General features: G+C 37.5%; 1 protein-coding gene across 2 annotated transcripts; it reads left to right on the top strand.

The window, feature by feature from the left end:
- Positions 1 to 5378: 5378 nt before the first annotated feature.
- LOC149811417 (nucleic acid binding / zinc ion binding protein) lies at positions 5379 to 13374 on the top strand. 2 transcript variants are annotated; one of them, XM_089993586.1, is made up of 4 exons: positions 5379 to 5579; positions 5781 to 5815; positions 6707 to 6905; positions 12711 to 13374. In XM_089993586.1, the coding sequence occupies exons 1-4, from the start codon at positions 5394 to 5396 to the stop codon at positions 13107 to 13109; spliced, it is 819 nt and encodes a 272-aa protein (XP_089849712.1). In that variant the 5' UTR covers positions 5379 to 5393; the 3' UTR covers positions 13110 to 13374. The 2 variants fall into 2 exon arrangements, with proteins under 2 accessions (XP_089849712.1, XP_089849711.1); XM_089993585.1 differs by having other exon boundaries at positions 5781 to 5836.
- Positions 13375 to 22210: the final 8836 nt, after the last annotated feature.

Here is a 22210-nt window from a genome sequence, read left to right as displayed (position 1 = left end):
ATTTAATTTTCTCTAATGTGTGGGGTCTTGCTTCTGTTCTTAGTGTTTGAGGATATGCTTATGATGTTAGCTTTGTTGATGCTTTTTATAGATTCACATAAATATTTCTTATTCAGAAAAAATCTAAAGTTTTGCTTGTTTTTCAATCTTTTTCAAAAGTTAGTGAAAAACAAATGTGAAAAGCAGATTATGTCTCTTCAATCTGATTGGAGAGGTGAATATCGCTTTGTGTCTATGTATTTAAAGTCCTGTAGTATTAAACATTATGTTACCTACCCATACTGTTGAATGGAAACATTGATACAATATTGAGACTGAACTACCCTAATGACTCAAGCTAGCTTACCGTATAAATATGGGGGTTATGCTTTTGCTATTGCCTTCTACTTGATAAGCATAATGTCTTCTTCTGAATCACCTCAAAAATCCCCTTACCAATAATTTTTTTCAATATTATCCCTTATTTTTTTTTTATAAAAGTTTTTTGATGTGCATGTTATCTTTACCTGCGCCCTTTTAATTATCATAAACTTCAATTTTAAAGTAAAAAATGTATTTTCTTAAGATATATTACCCAACACAACGGTTATTTCTGCCTTGATTATGTGACAAGGAAAGTTATTATTAATCAACATGTTCAATTTGATAAAAATAACTTTCCTCTTGAAACTATTTTTTCATAGCAAACTTCTCCCTCTTCGACTACATATTTCATTCCTTTACATCTTCGCGCTAATTTTCTTGACCCACCTACTCCCCCTGATGCTCTTGCTGTGGACATAAATCCCACACCACCACTTGATCCTCCTGTTGTGGATTTAAGTCCCACATAAAACCAAATATCAATATCATGGGCAATAAGTGGATTTATAAAATAAAAAAACAAGCAAATGATTTTCTTAAAAGGTATAAAGCTAGATTGATTGTCAAAGGCTACCGTCAAGAAGAAGGCATCAACTACTTTGAGATATTAGTTCAGTTGTAAAGCCTCATATATTGTTCTCACTTACCTGTGACTTGGGGCTGACCCATTTGTCAATTAAATGTGCACAATGTTTTTCTTTTATCTGAAGAGATTTATATGACTCAACCACAAGGTTTTACTTATTCTTGTTATTATAGTCAGCAAATTATCTAAAGCTCTTTATGAACTTAAACAAGCTCCTAGAACATGATACCAGTGGCTTAGTCAATTTCTGTTGAGTATTGAGTCTGTCATCTCTTCACTGGATACTTCTCTTTTTGTTTATCATCGGCATCAGTTTACAATATTTATTCTAATGTATGTGGATGATATTGTTATCATTGACAACTCTTTTTCTCACGTTCTTCATATTATTTCTCGGTTGGGTGTTGAGTTTGCCATTAAAGATCAGGGTCTTTTATATTATTTTTTAGGTGTCAAGGCCGCTTCGATTCCATCTGGCTTATGTTTATCACAACAAAAATGTATGTTGGATTTATTAGACATGACAAAATCTGTCGAATGTAAAAAAACAGTCACCACTTTCATGCAATCTTCTTCTAAATTATTTATGGATGTTGGATCTCACACAATATCATTAAGTTGCTGGTGCCTTGTAGTATCTTACCTTTACTCGGTTAGATCTTTCATTTGTTGTGAATAAAGTGTCTTAATTCATGCATATACCCTCCACCACTCATTGGAAGGTTGTGAAGCGAATCCTTCGCTATATAAAACGTACCCTGCGATATGAACTTTTTCTTCCAAAAATGTTTCAATTTTCATATTCTTGCTTTCTACAATGCTAATGGGCAAAAAATACTGATGATAGAAAGTCCACTAGTGGATTTTCTGTCTTTTTGGGTTAATCTCTTATTTCATGGTCAACTCGCAAATAATGTACAGTAGCCTGCTCAAGTACTGAATCTGACTATCGATCCTTGTCCCATACTACTGCAGAAGTTCTTTGGCTACGATATTAATTGCATGATATGCATGTTTCAGTCCTTTCCACACCAATACTGTGGGGGTGACAATGTTGGTGTATCATACCTTGCTGCCAATCCTGTCATGCATAGTCGCACAAAATACATTGAGATTGATCTGCATTTTATTTGCAATCATGTGACTCAAAGTTCAAGTTAAATATATAGCTCTTCTGTTGATTAAATGGCTGTCATTATGACCAAACCCTTATCTTTCACTAGATTCCGTTCATTACATGCAGCCTGGGATGTTAAGCTTTAGGGGGTGCTGTTAGTGAAATATGTGATCTAGATCTGATTCAAAATCATTCAGATATGCATTTACAAAGTTAATAGGGAGATCTTAATCACACAAAACAAGATCAGGTGCAGTGTACTCAAGATAAGGTTCAGTTTCCAGAAAATGTCAAAGTGCCATGTAGAGGTCGACAATCACAAAAGACTCCTGCTGAGAGTCCATACTCCTGTGAGGGCTAATGGGCTGCTTAATAAGAAATCCAATCTGATCAGGTTTCCTTTAGAGAATCACATTTTTTTATGGAGACATTCTGGCCGCCCAGATGCTGATAATTGGATTACTACTCAAGATAAAACTCTACAAGACCAAGTTGATTTAGAGTCAGAGATTGTATCTTCTGATAAATACAATCTTGAAAGATATTGCATTATATAAAGGGAACCTCTCATCTCTTTAAAAACATAGAGATATAGAGAGAAATTCTTTTGGTCGTAGATGTAGACCATCCTGGTCAAACCATGTTAAAAATTTTCATTCATTTTCTAGTTGTTTCCGAATTCATTTCATTTTACTGTTTCAGGCGCACCTAAAACAATTTCAGTTTCTTTTTTTTTTGTTTTCCTTTATAGCATCCTTAGGAAAAACCACCTGAATAGTTCCCTCTATTGATGATTTTGTAGTTCTTTATGTTCATGGTTGTGCTTAACACTAACTTGCTTAATTATCAAAAAACTAAAAAGAAAAAGAAAAAAAGAAAGTTACTGTATAAGATTTATGATATTCAAATCTAGGGGCCAATATGGTTCGAACATGAGATCTGATATAATTAGATCTATAATAGAGTTTTTTGGAATAATACTTTTAGTAAATATAGTTTTTTTGTGTTATAAATCATAAAAATTTGTCCCAAAAGAAAATTTATTTTTTGCTACATTTTTAAAACGGAGTTTCTCTTTTTCTTAGTTGCATTCAGAGGTTTTTAGAATTGTAATCATTAAAAAACTGTTTTTTGGATATATATATATATATATATATCGAAAACCTCTGTCATTGAACAAGTTTTTGTTGAACGAGCCTCGGACAGGCGGCCACGCGCCGTGCATCAAAAAAAATATGCAAAAGAACAATCTTTAGCAGCGTTTCGTGACCGCCATTAAAACCGTTTTTCTGCCCAGGGGCGGTCAAGACGTAAGGGCATTAAAAAGCAAACAAAAAAAGGATTCAGGTTTGGGTTTTAGTTGGATTCGGGTTGGGTTTCAATAAAAAACTCAATACCAAACCTGAATCTGATTTTTAATTGGATCTGGATTTGGCTACTGAGTCTGACTAATCGGATTTGGGTCAGATGCTGGGTTACATCCAATCAGTTGACATCCCTAAGCATACCCATCCAAATCTTGGCCTGAGTCATAATCCAGCTCCATCAATTTGATTCTCTCAAAACTTGAGTTTTGTTTAGAGATGTAAACGGTTTGGATTTGGATCAGATTCAATACCATATTCGACTAATCCAATGTTGGCTTAGTGGATTTGAATTCAGATTCAGATTTGGCTGGTGAAAAGCTCATACTAGAGCTACTTTTGCGCATGTAAACAGATTCGAAAATTCAGATATTTATGGGATTTAGTTGCAAAAAATCAAAATCATATCCGCATCTGGTTACAATCGGACATGGCTTTGACTTACCAAATGCAGCTAAACGGAATTAAATTCAGTTGGATATTGGATAAAATCTGATTCATTAGCATTCTTAGTTGTGCTCTTTTCTCCCACTCAAAACTAGGGATGCAAATAGGCTGGACTCTGGAGTTTCTACCAGGGTCCAAATTAGATATGAGCCATATTACCGAACTTGGGTAGCGTGGTCTAGGTGGGTTCAAAACAAATATGGCCAAGAGTAGTAGATCCAGGTCCAAACCAAGTTCAACTTATTTAGTTTAATCACGCTGTGAATTGGGTAGAATCACACCTTTTCAAAGAAAAATAATAATATCACAGTTTTCAAGTTCTCTTCTCATTTCCCAAAAAAAAAAAAGTTTTTAAGTTCTAAAACTATACAAGAAAATAGTCCCCTGAATATGAGAACTACCTTGTAAACCCCATTTTTATAGAGTTTTTGTTATTTTCTCTTAAATGGATGGTTTTATAAGAACCAACTTTTGAATCATCCAATTATGATGCATAAACAAGAGTTTTTAAGGCTTCAAAATCAACGGCTCATAAACTTTATAAATTTTCAATCATCTAAAATTTGTATTTTTTTCATCAAAAATACACGATCTAACAGTTGATTGCAAGCAAAATCACCATGTCGAACTCATCGACTCGGTTGGATTGTAAATGCCCAGCTCACATGGTGATTTTCATATTCTAGTGACAATAAGAAAATGTATAAAAAAATATAATAAAATTATTAAAAGTATAAGATAAGCTATATTCGATTGTAAATACAACCAACTTAACAAATGCCACATTTTTTTTCTTTTTAGACACATCTAACGGTGTACATGTGATCTACATGTTTTATTTAATGGGAACCAGCTCTTGGATCAATGAAATCCCACTTGTATCCAGGTTCTTTCAATGAACCAAAAACCCATGAATGCATCGGTTGAAACAAGTTTTTTTCATAAAAAAAATTAATCCAAAGGTGGGTTAACACACCTATGAGGTTGGGTCAAGTAGGCTCGCTTCGAAAGCAAGAAACTCCTGGCTTTCTTGAAAAGAGAAAAAGCTTTAGGAAACTCTCTTCCAAAATATGGGAAAATCTATTTTCTTTCATTTTCTTAATGTTTTCCTCTTGCTTCTTGTCAATTCTTAATTGTTTTTTCTTAATTTTTTATATTTTTAGTTTAATGTTTTTTAATATTATCTTAATTCTTTTAATGATATTTTTAATAAAAATATTTATAGATTAAGACATCAATAAAATAATTTTATTGATTAAAAAATTAAAAACCATTGAAAAATGATCAAACTCATGTGTCTCTCGAGTGGCAAATGTAAATCCTAAAAATATATAAAATACATAAAAAGATAACTAAGACGATAGTAACGCGATGAAACCCGATATTTTGTTCGCGGTTTTTTGGGATTATATCTTTTTTGAAATTTCAAATATAAAAAGGCCGATATTTGTGACGGTTTTTAAAACTTGGAAATTTCACTCTCCGTTTCGAAGCAGAACGAGGGCGAGTTTTTGAAATGGAAGAGCCGAGAGAAATGGCGATCGTCGACGACGAAGAAGAAGAAGAAGGAGAGGGAGAAGGAGAAGGAGAGAAGGAGAGAAAATTAGGGTTTCCGTACTGGGTTGCTTGCCGCAGAAGATACGACCCTCACCACTCCTTCTTCGCGTCCGGCGATGCAGATAGAGAGCTCCTCGCGAAGCAGGCGATCCTCCTCTTCTCGATCTCTCGATTCTTTTTCCTTTTTATTCCCTCTTTGAGTTTGAGTTATCCTTTCTCGATTTCGAGTTTCTGCGTTCGATTTTAGGTCTTGATCGGGCAATTTTGGGGATTTTCGGCTGATTTTCGTTAATCCTGCATGGTTTTTATCGGCGTCTGAACATCAAACTTGGAATTTTTGTTCCAGATCGCTCTGGATCTCACCGAAGGTGAAGAACGCGGGTTAGTAGAGGCCGAAGTTCGGTGAGTGTGGAAATTTTCTCTGTTTAATTCGTTTGTTTATGCGAACGAGCAGCTGTCGTTGAAATATACGTGAAATGCAGAATTAAGGTTCAAAATATTGGCTCTTTGGGTCCCTCTGATTCGTCTGAGCCATTTTTTTTTTATTGTTCCACTGCTGTACTTCGTTGTGTCTAGCTATTTTTCTTTTGAATTTAGAGTTTCGGAATTTCATTATGAGTGAGAGCCACATTTTGGTTGTAAATGTGAGCGTACGTGGAGAAATTTGAGACCTGCTTGTCTGAATTACAGATTATGTTTTGACTCTGAAACTTTGAGTTGTGTGAGTGATTAGTCATCCTCTCGTCCTAATTCCACTAGAGTTTTAGACAGAACATGCTAAATCTACAAGCTGATGTCGAGTTATGGGCACTCGAGGGTTGGTTTGGAAATAGTAGAAAGACATTCAGTTTGAACTAAGGCAACACTTTTGGTCTGAACTAAGTCGTGAATCACAAGAGCGTCTTGAAAGATCACTTGTAAACTCATCTTTGTCACCCTAAGAGATACGTTTGCGTGATGCGATGACTCGTCTCTTTGTCCTTGCCCTGTTCAGCCGTTCGGCTCGTTTTCCAGCCCTACTCATGGGCCTGATATCCCTGGGATATGTTGTCCTTGAGAATCTCCAGTGTCAATGTACAAGTTTTATCTTAAAGGATAATCGAATATTATCCTATCAGAGGCAAGAAACGCATGATTTTATGCGTCGCAGTTTCCTTGTCTTTTCATTCTAACAGAAACATTACCACGACCTTGTCTACATCTTGGTTTGACATTATCCTTGCAAAAATTTTGAACTTACTATCTGAATGGAATGATTTATACATGCGGCAGGAGTATATTTTGTCCAATTGTTGGTTGTGGTGCACAATTGAATTCTTTGGAGGACTTTGAAGATCATTACTTTGCTCGGCACACTGCATCATGCTCTGTATGTGGAAGAGTCTATCCAACATCACGATTGCTGAATATACATGTCTCTGAGACGCATGATTCCTTTTTCCAATCTAAAGCTGCTCGTGGTTATCCCATGGTATATAATTCTTCTCTTAGTGTCATGTGACAGCGTTGGCTAATTCTGTTCTATGTGCTACATTTGTGACAGTTAGCAACCTCCTTTTTTTCCTATTTATTTAACCATGCAACAGTTTTAACATGTGAACATGTAACATTATTTGATCCTGGACAATGAGATTCATGTAAATTCAGTGGTGAAGGGTTTGGAATGTTAAATGTTTACTATGGGGTTTAGAGTGTAAAGACAATTTAAATAAGTTTTTCAAATGAGTTTACAGCTTTGACACCCATTTTATGTTGTTCTTTGTGTTGAGCAAGTGTCTTAAATGTTCTCCTTGCAGTTTAAAAAGGTTGAAATATTTGAAATTTGACTCGGTTGAAATGTGTAATGTGTAAAAACATTCTGGTTTTCTATACGTATAAGGTAAGTAGAGCAAAATGTTGGGCTTTGTTGGGCAGGTTTTCAGATTTTGATGGGCATGAGCTTTCTTCTTCGTACATTGGATTATAAAATACACAGTAAAGCAGGCTTCAAGTTTGGTTCTCACAACCCTCCTAATAAGCCTGTCCATAAACTGCTTGAACTTGTATAGGAAATGGATTTTTGTGCTTCAAATTTGTAGTTAGTGGGATATTTGAGGGCCTGTCTCCCCTTGCAGCTTGGTGATTGGTTTAAAATATTGTAACCAATATTGTAATCTCTTGGAACTAGTTTGTGTTGATAAATACATGGATGTCTGTGACTTCAGAAAACATTTTGCCGATTTTTCGACATTATTTGTGCATTACCCTCTTATCCGTCTCAAGAAATTGACATGAGTCTGTGAAAAAGTTTATCATATACTCAAATTTAAAAAATATGTTGGAAGAAATAAATAATGAAAAATGTAAAGTAACTTTCAGGATAAATTGGTTAAAAAAAATATCCTTGTTGTTCTATATGATCTGCTAGGACTTTTGAGTGAATGGTTTTTGGAGTAAGCTTGTTATGTTTGTGAAATGTCGTGAACCTTCAAATTTTCAAAAGTCAAGTGAAGAAAGATTTATATTAAGGATGAAATAATAGTTGAAAAGATAACAAATTAAAGAGAGACAGTAGAGTACTTGTCAAAGAGAAGAAGTATAACCGTGAAAGTCTAAGACATGCACAACAACTGGATACATAAATAATTGGAGAAAAAACAGCCAAAGGTTTGCCAACAGTTTGTGGCTTTAACTTTGAGGTCCAATTGCACAAGTTTGCCAAGGTAAAAGTCAATAAGTAGGGAGCTAAGCAAAGGATTAAGAAATCCATTTTAATATAGTCAAGTTATGTGTGGTAGAATGGCATATCTGGAATATAATTAGGTTTCAATGTTTTTGGTAATATGTGGTAAGTGATGGTATTATTGTAAATATTATAATGCAACCTGGTTTGTTTTTATGCCCCTACTTACAGTTCACATCATGTTATTATAGATAAGGTCTTATATGTAGGGTCAGCTCTATCGTTCTATCCTCTTCTCCTTGACTTCTTTGTTCGAAAGCCTGAACGATTGTTTGTCATGGCTTAATCTTTATAGGGAAATGAAATATCATAAAACGTGAGAAGAGGCTTATGCTGTGAACTTCTCAATGCCTTTGAAATAAAATTCTTTTAAAGCTGGGTAAAGAAGATAGTTTAAGACCATAAAATTAGGTTAGCCACTTGGAACATAGGGTCTTTAAGTGGTAAGTTGGTAGAGTTAGTAGATGTTATGTGTAGGAGAAAGATGAATATTTTATGTCTACAAGAGACCAAATGAGTAGGTGAGAAAGCAAAAGTGGTAGAACCTTGGTAATATAAGATTTGGTATACAGGAATAAATAGAAATAGAAATAGAAATGGAGTAGGGATTGTTATTAGTCGTGAGTTTATAGATAATGTAGTTGAGGTCCGTAGGAAGAGTGATAGGATTTTACTTATTAAATTAGTAATAAGTACGGATATTATTAATATTATTAGTGTTTATGCACCTCAAGTAGGTTTACATGATTCCATTAAGCGTCAATTTTGGGAAAATTTAGATGGAGTAGTACAAGGGATATGTTATGGAGAAAAGCTTTTCATCGGCGGCGACCTTAATGGACATGTAGGCATTAGTAGGGATGGATTTGAGAGTATCTATGAGGGCTATGGTATAGGAGAAAAAAACGAAAGTGGAGAAAAGATTTTAGATTTTGGTTTGTCCTATGATATGATCTTAGCAAACACTTGGTTTAGGAAGAGGGAGTCTTACCTAGTAACATTTAAAAGTGGGGTTAATACGAGTCAGATAGATTTTTTCTTACTTAGAAAGAGAGATAGGGGTTGTTGCATCGATTGTAAAGTTATACCAGGAGAAAGTGTAGCTACACAACATAGAGTCTTAATTTTAGATCTTAGAATTAGAAAATGCCGCAAAAGGGATGGACATAGGATAAATCCTAGAATTAAGTGGTGGGCACTGAAAGGAGCTAAACAATGAATGTTTATAGTGCAGGTAGTTAAGGAAGCTGATTGGTGTCTCGAGGAGGATTCATAATCAATGTAGAATAAGATAGCGAGTGACATGAGAAAGGTGACTAAGGAGGTATTGGGTGAGTCTAAAGGCGGTGCACCGCTAGGTAAGGATACATCATGGTGGAACGAGAATGTCAAATTAGCTATTAAGGCTAAAAGAGAGTGTTATAGAAATCTAAGTAAGAGTCGTGATAATGAGAATTTGGAGAAATATATGATAGCAAAGAAGAAGCTAAAAAAGTAGTTCGAAACACGAGGGATAAGGTATGTAAGGAGGTTTATGACAAGTTGGATACCAAAGAGGGCGAGAATGATATTTATAGGCTTGCAAAGATGAGAGATAGGAAATCGAGGGATCTGGGTATGATTAGATGTATCAAAGATGAAACGCAAAGGATTTTAGTCAAAGATGAGGAGATTAAGGAAAGATGGAAAAATTATTTTGATAAGCTATTTAATGGAAGTCACGCTCAGGATCTTGGAGACTTCTCCATTTCTTTTCATGAGATGAATCGTGACTTCATGCGCAAGATTCAAAAGAAAGAAATTGCAGAGGCTTTGAAGAAAATGAAATCAAGAAGGGCAGTTGGCTCAGATGGTATACCTATCGAGGCTTGGAAATGCTTGGGTGAGAAATGTTTAGAATGGTTGACAAATCTTTTTAACAAGATTTGACAGACAAATAAGATGCCTAAAGAGTGGAGGAAGAGTACTTTGGTGCCTCTATATAATAATAAGGGTGATATACACGATTGCATAAACTATCGTGGTATAAAACTCATGAGTCATACTATGAAACTTTGGGAGAGGCTGATTGAATATAGGTTGAAGAAGGTTGTCATGATATCGGAGAATCAATTTGGTTTTATGCCTAGAAGATCAAGTATGGAAGCTATACATCTTCTTAGAAGCTATACATCTTCTTAGACAACTTATTGAGAGATATAGAGAGAGAAACAAAGATTTACATATGTTTTTTATTGATTTGGAGAAGGCATACGATAGAGTAACTAGGGATGTTCTCTGGTGGACAATGATGAAGAAAATGTGTTTCTCTCAAGTACATTAGTATAATTAAAGATATATACGAAGAAGTAGTAACCAATGTCCGCACTTGTGGAGGGGTGACAACCATTTTTTCTATAACGGTTGGGTTACATCAAGGATTTGCATTAAGCCCTTTTCTATTTGCTATAGTGATGGATGAGCTTACGAGATCAATTCAAGAAAATGTGCCGTGGTGTATGTTGTTTGCTGATGATATTGTTTTCATTGACGAGTCTAGAGGTGGGGTTAATGCTAAGTTAGAATTATGGAGACAGACAGTCGAAGCAAGAGGTTTTAAGTTGAGTAAGTAAGACAAAATATATGAAATGTCGGTTTATTAAGCAACGAAGTAGTGATGGGAGTGTAGTGAAGCTTGGTGAGCAAAAAATACCGGTGGATGACTGTTTTAAATATTTGGGATCTATCATTCAAAAATATGGAGAAATTGATGGAGAAGTAAATCATAGGATAAAGGTTGGGTGAATGAAATGGAAAAGTGCAACTGGAGTGTTGTGCGATCGTAGAATGCCATTGCGGTTGAAAGGAAAGTTTTATAGGACGACAATTAGGCCCACTTTACTATATGGTACGGAATGTTGGGCTGCCAAGAGACATCATATTCAAAAAATGAGTGTAGCTGAGATGTGTATGCTTAGATGGATGTGTGGAAATACAATAAAAGATAAGATTCAAAACGAGGAGATACGTAAGAAGGTAGGCGTTGCATCCATTGAAAAGAAGATGAGAGAGAATCGTTTACGGTGGTTTGGACATATTTGGCAAAGCCCTAATGATGCTCCAGTTAGAAGGATGGAGAAATGGGAAAATATATTAGTTAAAAGAGGTCGGGGTAGGCCTAAGAAGACTTGGATGGAGATGATAGGAAAGGATATGAATGCTTTGAACCTCACCGAGGACATGGCATTGGATAAAAATGATTGGAGGAGAAGGATTCATGTGGAAGACCCAGAATGATTTTCTTTTTTGGTTCATATCGCCGACCTCAATTGTTTTGGGATGAAGGCGTAGTTGTTGTTGTTGTTGTAAAGCAGAGGCATTTTGATCTCCTTTCACTTTGAGATATTTGCTTTAAGGCACATGCCCTAGGCGAGTAAATCCAATATATTGGATCATGTTGATGGCAATTCATGTTACAGGTCTTGTAAGAATCAAATGGAGTTGGTGAACTGTCCACAAATAACGAGAAAGTTTTACAAGTAAATGGTTGATGGATACAATATGGGGCAAGAACTAAGAGATAATGGATAGTTCAACCTTGGAAAATCAAAGTAGCAGGAATGCACTTTATAGTAGATGAATTGGCAAGAAAACATGTGGTATACCCAACACAATCCTAAAATTTTCTGGAAGTTTACAAGGTTCCTCGTTGAGAAGAATGACACAAATAGATGGTGGATGACCTGGTAAATACCAACGAACTATGCACTACATATTAACTTTCGTGTTTGTGCATGCTTTCACTTTCAGCTCTTTCTTTGTTGTTGGCAAATCCCACTGATCAGCAAATTTGTTTATTAACTAGGTCTTCTTATTTTTCGAGAGTAATTAGAAGCAGGTTATTAATTTAATGCATTTTCAGACATTAATTTAATATCTTTACCCTGAGCTTATGATGTTGGGAAAGTGTCTCTCTCTCTTTTCGTCGTTTCCTTTTTTTTGGTTGCTTTCATTGCTGGCATATCTTTGAAAATGTATGTGAATATCTGTTGTCATCGCTGTATATGAACTATAGGTTAGTGAATATTTATCTGGACCAAAATAAATTGCTGAAAGCATATTATGGATGAAGGCCTCTCTGCTTCCGGCAAGCTTGTTATGTCATTGCAATAACTTTTATTTTGAAGATCAATGTTGCTATTGCTCGTCGCAACACTATTGACATGATGCGACAATGTTTCGTCATGTTGAAAGTTGCAGACAAAAACTTGGGGATCGTATAGAATTTGGCTTGAGAATAATTCGCTGAACATAACTGCTTCTGGCCTAGGCCTTGTCTCCTTGGCATGAGTTGTGCAACTTTAGCCAAGTGACAAGTTCCTGTTTTAAACCTCTCTCTGCTCATCTATGTGGAAACTAGCGATAAGTATTCAGCTGAATTGAAGTATACATGCATAAATTTTCTCAGCTCTGCAACATCTCGCCTTCTGTATGACAACTGAGTGATGTTAAATTTTGTAATTTCAAAGTAGCATGCAGCATTTTCCTGATAACTGTGCGGTTTGTGTTCAACAGTACGAATGTCTGGTCGAAGGCTGTGGTATGAAGCTGGAAAGTTACAAGAGCAGACAACAGCACCTCATTGATAAACACAAGTTCCCGAAGTCCTTTGAGTTTCTCAAGAAGAAGCATCTGTCCAAGCAACAACGCCATCGCCGGCATCGCTGGGTAGCAAAGAAAGTTGAGCCAGATGCTGCAAGTGATCATGCAAAAGGTGAGTCTGCAGAGGTGGAAATGGGAACAGAAGGAAATGTTGCCGAGCTTGTAAATGCTGTCTCAAGATTAAGCACTTCCGATGCTTCATCCCCTTCCAGTGTTAGCTTCGGCCGCCGCCATACGCGTGGTCTTGCATTCGTCCCACGGTCCATACAGCAGCAAAGGAAACCAGGCGTTTCAGCAAGCAGAAAGGGATAACAATGTTGGTGTAAAGATGTGCAAATCACTGATAGTGTTCAGTGACTATCTGTTAGCATATAGCTCCTGTTATTGATAGCTTTGAATTGCCAAAAAAGCCATGGATCTGGTATGGACCGACCCTATGCCAAATTCAATTCCCGGATCTGAGATTCGAGGTAATCAAACACACTATTACTGTTCAATGTATAATGGATGATGCCCTTCACTCTCATGTTCAAGGGCGTAACAGAGGCCCTCAGCATCAATACCATTTTTTTTAAAATGTCCATCCTAATGCTGTTTATGCGATTTTTTTTTTGAGATAAAATAAAAAATGGCTACAATTATTAATAAAAATCTATTTCATATGGACGAATCAAACTATTTGCTGCAGTCAGGGCTGGGCTGGGCTACAAAAATGGATAAAAATCTATTTCATATGGAATCAGGGCTCTAATTCTTCCTACTTGTACATTTGAACTGTGAAGTATGGATTTGAGCAAGTTTTGTATTCTTCACCGACTCTTCTTTCAGAATGATGAAATATTTGATATGAAACATTTCACCCTTGTTCCCCTGTATGGAGCCAACGTCGGTATAGGTTGGGCATGTATGTGGGGGTGGTGGAATCCCCCAAGGGTACATACGAATACTTATAGGCTGGCTGTGGGATTGGATGAAGATAGGTGGAATGAATAAGTACGGGGTTGTTTTTTCTGGTCTTGTGAAAATAAGATAAAGGTCCTTCATCCAATGAGAGGAAAAAGACCCTTATAGAACTTTTTTCAAAGCTTCGCAACCCCCCTGCAAGTCGGGTGCCGTGAGACTAGCCCAATACATGTAAAGCTCTGGGTCGAGCTAGCAGGGTCTTTTTCCCGGTCCACCGTTTCATACAGTTCCGATCATTCATTTGCAACGAGTCTCCCAACTTCTGTTTGTGCTCCCTTTTTGGTAAAGATCTCTTGGTTATCTCATGCACATTACAATGGCCAACATTGGCTTCATTTGCTGTGATCATAGTGACAAATATCGTGAGATTTATGAAAATCTCGTGATAATATCGCGAGAAATTGTCTGAAAGTTTAAAAAGGCAAATTTTTGCGAGATTTTCAAAATATCGTGAGATTTATGAAAAAAATATAAATTCCATGATTTAAATGCGATATTTATGTTTTAAACGGCTATTTATCACGAAAAAATGTGTATTTTTATTTTTATTAATATTTTCTTATAAAAAATAAATTTTATATTTTTTAATTTATTTTTTTAATGCCAATATTTTGCTGAAAAAATGCCAGAATTATGATTTTTTTTCAATTTCTCGTGAGTTTTTGAAAAATGAGAAATTGACGATAAAAACGTTTGTCACTATGGCTGTGAGTGCTAATGGGTTAACTTAGTGTCTCATTTCCTCGTCTATTCCTTGGTTTCACTAAGTCATAAAAAACATTGTGGCTTGTAGATGGGGCGTTTGTGTGCCTGTGGAAACAACCCCGTTTCTACAGTAAAAACGCAGAAATGGGTGGATGAATGTGGCTCCCAAATCCAGGAGATTAGCTTTTTTTTTATAGGCAAGCTGGGGTTAGGAATAGGGATGGCAGTGGACTGGGGGAAAGCGGGGCCCTGCCCCGCCTCGCCCCGTTTGGACCGGGGATGAAGGGTATGAAATGGGGATGGAGGCAGGGGTGGAGGATAAAATCCATCCCCGCCGCGGAGGCGGGGCGGGGGTGGAGGATAAAATTTGGAGGCGGGGCGGGGGTGGAAACCTTGTCCCCCGCCCCGCCCCGCCCCACTGCCATCCCTAGTTAGGAAGACCCCCACCAGTTATACATCATACCATTGGGATTTGAACTTGCAACGTCCCAACACAAGGTAACGTGCACTAACAAATCCAGGAGATTCTCGGGCTTCATTTTCATGGGAACCTCCTACATACGTGTAAAGAATTCTAAGATTTGAATGTGGATCTAGAATCCCGCATTTATAGCCTCTGTTACCTATTCAAGAGGCTAGGAGTATCCAGAGGTATAACTGGGTCGGGTATACCCAACCTGGCACAACTTCCTGAACCCATTAGACCTGACCCCAATAGTAGCAGACCCATGGACTCGGGTTGGGTCCAAATTTTTGTCCTATTGGAAAAGCAGACAGGTTCTTGGGTATAATGACTGATAGACCCAAACTTTTTTAGACCCGACTCGTTTTTATACCAGACCCAAAAAGTTTTAGTTAATCTATACACAAACCCGATCTGAACCCGAACCTGTGATATACTCAAAAACGTTTCATGCCCGAATCGATCCAAACCCAGACCTATTGAGAACCGGCCCACCATTAGAATTGGTTCAAAGCCTGTTTTGCATTCGTCTCAATGAGTTTTCTGTTTCCAATGACTTTCTTGTTTCAATGGGTTTCCTATTTCGAATGAGAATCTCCTTTTGTAATGTTTCTTCTCCATTTTCCTAAAGTTTATTGACATGTTGGTGCAATACCAAACCATGGATGATGTACTCTATAGAGAAAAATTAAGAGGCTGAATAGTGAAGGAAACATCACTGAATCGATCAGGTGGATAATTGAGTCTACTCAAACCTGTGCTGAAACCCAAACCCGTTAAGACCCGAAAGTGTTAACTCATATGGGTTTATATTTTTCAAAAGATACCCAAATCCAAACACGGACACAAATCAAAATAAGTCAGGTCTGCGTCTAATTCTTAGACCCTATTAAAAAGCGGGTCTATTCTAGACCCGATCCGATGAACCTGTTAACTTATATGTGTCCATAATTTCCAACTGTACCATGACCCAAACCTGAATCCAAATTAGATTGAGTCAGGTTTGGGTCTCACTATTAAATCCGATTCAGAATCAGGTCTGACTGGACCCAACCCAGTTACACCTCTAGAGTATCCACACCCATGTCCTTACCTCGTTGCATAATGGGTGACCTGTAATGCACCAACTGGGAGATACTGATATTGTAAGGTAAAAATGTAAAACCTTCTAAGCTATGTCACATGGGTACGGGTGCGTGTCCCCGCCAAGGTTGTGGATTCGAGAGTCCGACACGGAAAATTCAAAAAATTTGGGTGGGGGTACGGCTATATAAAAGATCTGATCATCTAACCATGTAAATCTGAATGCCATTAAAAACATATCCAGATTCTATTTTGAGATCCATATGTGAAAAGGTTGAATCTGATCCATTTGCAACTCTCGACTGGTGAGGATGCCGTTGGCTTGACCTTTAGATTAGCTGCCTTGTCACTCTTATCCAAAATGTGCCATATCAAAAGCAAAGCAAATTAAACATGAGGAATTTCATGGGTCCAATCCATTCTAGCCTGCTTGTAAAGGGTCCAAATCTCTTTGAGAGCTGGTAGCTGAGGTAGGACTGGAGTTTAGGATTTCTGATGGGTGTTGGTCAAACTCTTCAAGCAGTAGTAGTTTGAGAGAAGGGTGTTTAGGTGGAGGAGGTATGTGTCTGTATTTGTTTTTAGTTGCACCCAAAAGTGGAGTTAGGGCTAGGGTTGCAAATGGGTCCGATCCAGGATGCAGGTTTTGCAAATTTTGGTTGTTCCGGATCTGACCAGATCTGACTCCCCAATGTATTTAGCTGTTCCGGATCCAAACCGTTTGCATCCCTGGTTAGGGCTTCACTTTTCCAAGTCCCTAATTCCTTCCAAGTGGTGCTTTATAGTGGCTAGGTTTTTCTAGAGACTTCTTTATAGGGCTTGGACACACTAAAGTAGGTCCGATTATATAGGACTTGATCGATAATTGGATCCGCACCTGGTTTGGGTGTATAAATCTAAACCATGTGAGTTTAAATCAGTCACAAAACTTGAGACCAGGCCTTCCTCAATGTGGGAATATACTGCGACGCATGATTTTTTTTTTGGTTTTCATGAGAAACTCCAAAGAAAATATTGTCAAAGATAAACAATAAAAAATATATAAAATATACAAGAGATAATAAAAATGTAAATCATTAAAGTGTTTTTAGCACATACATATCATGTTAATATCATAATATTTTAAATTAGGCAATATTGTGGAGCTATTATAGCATTTTTTTAAATTACGTCGTTCTCTAAAATTATCATATGATTTTATCACAATATTTTCAAAATATAGCCTATTACATAGGCTCAAACAAGATCTTATTAAGATCCTGAGAACACGCACGCTTAAAGTCTTAACAACATAAGGTTTGACACAGTTAACCCATACATTCTTAACCATGCGATAAGGATAAGGCGGGGTGGTCGTGGGCCCCACCCGGGTTTTGCCCCGCTGGGGGGCGGGTCCATTTAGTGGCCCCAATCGGGTTTTGCCTCGCTGGGGGGCAGGTCCATTAAGTGGTCCAGTTCTCAGCGAGGGTTCCTCGTCAAAGAAAAAAAAATCACCACTTGATCCTCTCTAGATCTAATCTGTTTTAGAGTCATGTTACCCTCCAAATGTGGAAAGAGCTCAAATTAAAAGGTGATGCATTAAGGGGGCGTTTGTGTGTGGGGGAATAAGACTCTGCTCAAGGGTTTCTGAGGAGTAAATCGGACCATCTCCCCCTCTCAATGGGAAAGCTTTATGCAAAAAGGGGGGGATCAAGTTGAAAATGGGGCAGTGTTTGCGTAGACATGGTGGGGGCCACGGAAACGCTTCGTGCTTCATGCATTTCTGCTTCCGTGGCACGCGAACGTGCCCTAAAAGCAAAGGATCTATGCTCTTTTTTTTGTTCTCTTTTAGGTCAATTTGTTGGGGTTTTCCGATTCCGGTGGTGGATTTCCGGCTAAGCCTCAATCGGCACCCTTGAGCAGCGGTAGCCCTGCGTAAAAACAAAAATAACATAGAGCACGCGTACCTGATGCCGCCATTGTTGTGTTCATCAGAGATGGTCGTCAAAGTTTCTCTGCTCAGCCGGACTGCTGCCCTCCACGAGCACAGGTTTCCGGATGCAGTCGGTGAGTAGACCTCTATTTCCCTTGTCGTCTCTTATCTTGGGTCGCTCATGATACCCAGTATTTATAAAGCACAAAATGGGAACGGTTGAGTAACCGTTCCCTCTGATTTTAATGCAGGTTTAACGAAAGGAGCACATTCATGGGGAGCGTTACTCACATTGTGGGTAACCACCACCAACGTGGTGGTTTATCTCAACGTTCTCTCACTTGTTCCGACGATAAACCCTTTAATCAGAAAACCTTATGGGAATAACTTGATGAATAGAATGGCCTTTTGATTTTATTCTATAGGTCCTTAGTTGAATATCTAATCCTTATGAGATTGACAACAACCATAATGAGAATCAAAAAATTGAAAGTGATCACTTTATTTATATGCATATGTCAAAAAAAGTTTAACAATCCCGTCCTCATTACATGTTCGGAATATAATCTCGGTGCCAGCCCTTTAGTAAGAGGATTAGCGATCATCTTTTTGGTACCAATATTGACAATATGCAGTAAATGATTCTCCGTCCTTTCTTTAACAATAAAGTACTTCAATTCCATATGCTTGCATGACGTAATACTTTTGTTGTTGTTCGAAAAGGACACCGCAACTTCATTATCACAGTAAACCTTCAGTGGCTTCCCAATGGAATCGACCACCTTTAACTGTGATATGAAGTTCTTTAACCATATAGCCTGCGAAGTAGTCTCGTACAATGCTATGAATTCTGCCTCCATGGTGTGGACAGCAGTGGTCGTCTGCTTTTCACTCCTCCAAGAGATCGCGCCCCCAGCAAGTAAGAAGACGTACCCAGTAGTAGACTTTCTACTATCAAGGCATCCTCCTAAATCCGCATCTGAGTAGCCAATGACCTCGAGATGATCAACTTTATGATACGTTAACATATAGTCTTTTGTCCTTTGCAAGTACTGCAAGACTTTCTTGGCAGCCTTCCAATGGGGTAAACCTGGGTTAGATTGAAATCTGCCAAGTACCCCTACTGCAAAAGAAATATCTGGTCGAGAACATGTTTGTGCGTACTGCAAGCTGCCAACAACTGATGCATATGGATAAGCACTCATCTGTGCTTTGTCAATATCGTTTTGTGGACAATCTTTTAGGCTCAGCTTATCACCTTTTGATATTGGTGTAGAACTAGGAGAACAATTCTCCATCCCATATCGCTTTAACACCTTTTCTATATAGAATCTTTGGGAGAGGCCTAGAAAACCTTTTGCTCGGTCTCGACGAATCTCTATGCCAAGAACGTAAGTAGCCTCACCCATATCTTTCATATCAAAATGTGATGCAAGAAACTGTTTTGTCTCTGAAAACAACTTTATATCGTTGGTTGCAAGTAAGATGTCATCCACATACAACATCAATATAATGAACTTACTCCCACTTTCCTTAAGGTATATACATGATCAATAATGTTTTCTGTAAACCCGAAAGTCACAATGACTTGGGAAAATTTAATATACCATTGTCGGGAGGCCTGTTTAAGTCCATATATTGATTTGTTAAGCTTGCAAACCAAACGATCATTTTCAGAGAAACCAAGAGGTTGTTCCATGTATACCTCTTCATTCAGATCCCCGTTGAAGAACACTGTTTTCACATCCATCTGATATAGCTCTAAGTCATAATGAGCTACGAGGGCTAAAATTATCTTCATTGACTCCTTAGTTGAGACAAGAGAAAATGTCTCATTATAGTCAATGCCCTCCATCTGGGTGAATCCTTTAGCAACCAATCTTGCTTTATGTCTCTCTATGTTACCTTTGGAGTCCTTGGTCTTAAAGACCCATTTATACCCTACGGGCTTTACTCCTTTAGGTAACGTGACAAGATCCCACACTTGATTTTTAGCCATAGAGTCTAACTCTTTTTTCATGGCTTCTATCCAGTGCGAAGATTGTTTGCTTTCAACAACTTCCATAAAAGTCAACGGGTCATCATCCATATCTATGAAATCACCAGGCTCCTGAAGGTACACCACATAATCAGGATGTATGGCAGATCTCCTAATCCTTGTGGATCTCCAAACAGGTCGTTCCTCAGGTTCAGTTTGAACCTGATCATCCTGTTCGTGCTCTTCCGCATTATCTACAATAGGTTCACTTTGGATTTATGCATTAACAACCGAATGATCAACCACATCATCATTAGGAATAATAATATGGTATCTTTCGATGTTTTCCTTAACATGTGATGAAACTGGATCATGTTCTTCCTCAAAACCAAGGTTTTGAAGTGCACTTAATCCTACTGAACCATCTTCTAGGAATTTAGCCTTATCCGTTTCAACAATCTGTGGTGAATGAGATGGACAATAAAATCGTATCATTTTTATCTTTCTGGATAACCAATGAAATATCCACTGGTTGTTCTTAGATCAAAAGCTTTAATGTATGAGTTGTACAACTTAGCCTCTGCAGTACATCCCCATATGTGCATATAAGACAATGATGGTTTCCTACCTGTCCACAACTCGTAAGGAGTTTTAGGCACAGATTTCGTAGGAACCTTATTCAAAATATGCACAGCAGTCCTTAAGGCTTCACCCCACAATTTTATGGGAAGTGTTTAATAATTCAACATGGCCTTGACCATTTCTTTAAGCGTACGATTTCTACTTTCAGCTACATCATTCTGATAAGCACTACCAGACATGGTATATTGAGGCAAAATGCCTTCCACTTTAAGAAATCACGCTAATGGTCCTCCCCTTTGCCCCATCTCAGTAAACCTACCATAATATTCGCTACCTCTATCAGACCTGACTATCTTAATAACTGTATCAGTTTGTTTCTCTACTTCTTTCTTAAATTCTTTAAACATTTGAAAAACATCATATTTTTCGAAAATCAAGTAGAGATACATATACCGCGAATAATCGTCAATAAAGGTGACGAAATATTTTTCGCCTGTGTAACAGGGGAAAAACAGTCCACATACATCCGTATGGACTATTTCTAATATCTCACTACTGTGTTTGGCACCCTCTTTATATGTGTTTGTATGCTTAGCCTTTATGCAATCAACACATGGGTCATTTTTAGTAAAATCTAGAGATTACAAGATCCCTTCATTTATAAGTCTCTTTATTCTCTTTTCAGATATATGACCCAACCTTCGATGCCAAAGCATGTAAGATTTATTATTCGTCACACTACGTTTATTTCCAACCAATGCGTATTCAGAAGTCAGAGACTCCTGAGTTTGGATCTTCACATTCAATTTATATAAACCATCATAAACTGATACAGAACCAATTTCAATTGAATTTCTAAATATGAATAATTTGGAATTTTCAAACTTAAAACAATATCCAAATTTATCCAACTTTGAAATTGAAATTAAGTTTCTACTATATGATGAAATATAAAATACATCATGAAGATCTAAAACTATGCCTGTATCTAGAGTAATCCTGCAGGTTTCAACACCCTTCACATGTGAACGCATCTTGTTTCCCGAATAGATACTCTTCTCCTGCATTGTTGGTTCCCTTCTGCTCAGGAACAACTGTAGACAGTTGGAAATATGAACAGTAGCACCATAATCAATCCACCAACTATTTTCAAGAATATGTAATAAATTACATTCATGAGAAACTAATGACAAACCACCTCTCTTTTCCAACCACTTCTTATACTTTATGCAATCTGCCTTCATGTGTCCCTTCTTCTTGCAAAAGAAGCACTTTATGGGAGCAAAGTTGGATTGCTTATTTTGGGATGACTTATCCCCAGTTGACTTCTTCTTAGTATTTCTCTTAAATGCATTCTTCCTTAGTCCTACCTTGGACGTATGAGAAGCCATATGTGCACTCTGCACCTTCTCTCCTTTCATCCTCTCTTCTTCTTCAACACACTTGGACATAAGTTCATTAAATGTCTATTCATCATTATGTGTGTTGTACGAGATTTTGAAAGGTCCGTATTTCAAGGGTAAGGATGTTAGAACTAAATGCACTAGGAAAGAATCAGAAATGGTGAACTTCATGTCATTCAGCTGAGATGCTATGTTCCTCATTTCCAAAATATGCTGGCGAATGTTTCTCCCTCCAGTATATTTCATAGATATGAGTTTTGACATCAGGGTACTGGCTCTGGCCTTGTTTGAACTCACAAACTGTGCCTCAATGGCATTCATGAATTC

Source organism: Nuphar pumila, chromosome 17 (assembly GCF_984573655.1).
Source record: "Nuphar pumila chromosome 17, dmNupPumi1.hap1.1, whole genome shotgun sequence".
Lineage (NCBI taxonomy): Eukaryota > Viridiplantae > Streptophyta > Magnoliopsida > Nymphaeales > Nymphaeaceae > Nuphar > Nuphar pumila.
The sequence above is the reverse complement of the archived record's forward strand: the minus strand, read 5'-3'. Positions and strand labels throughout refer to the sequence as shown.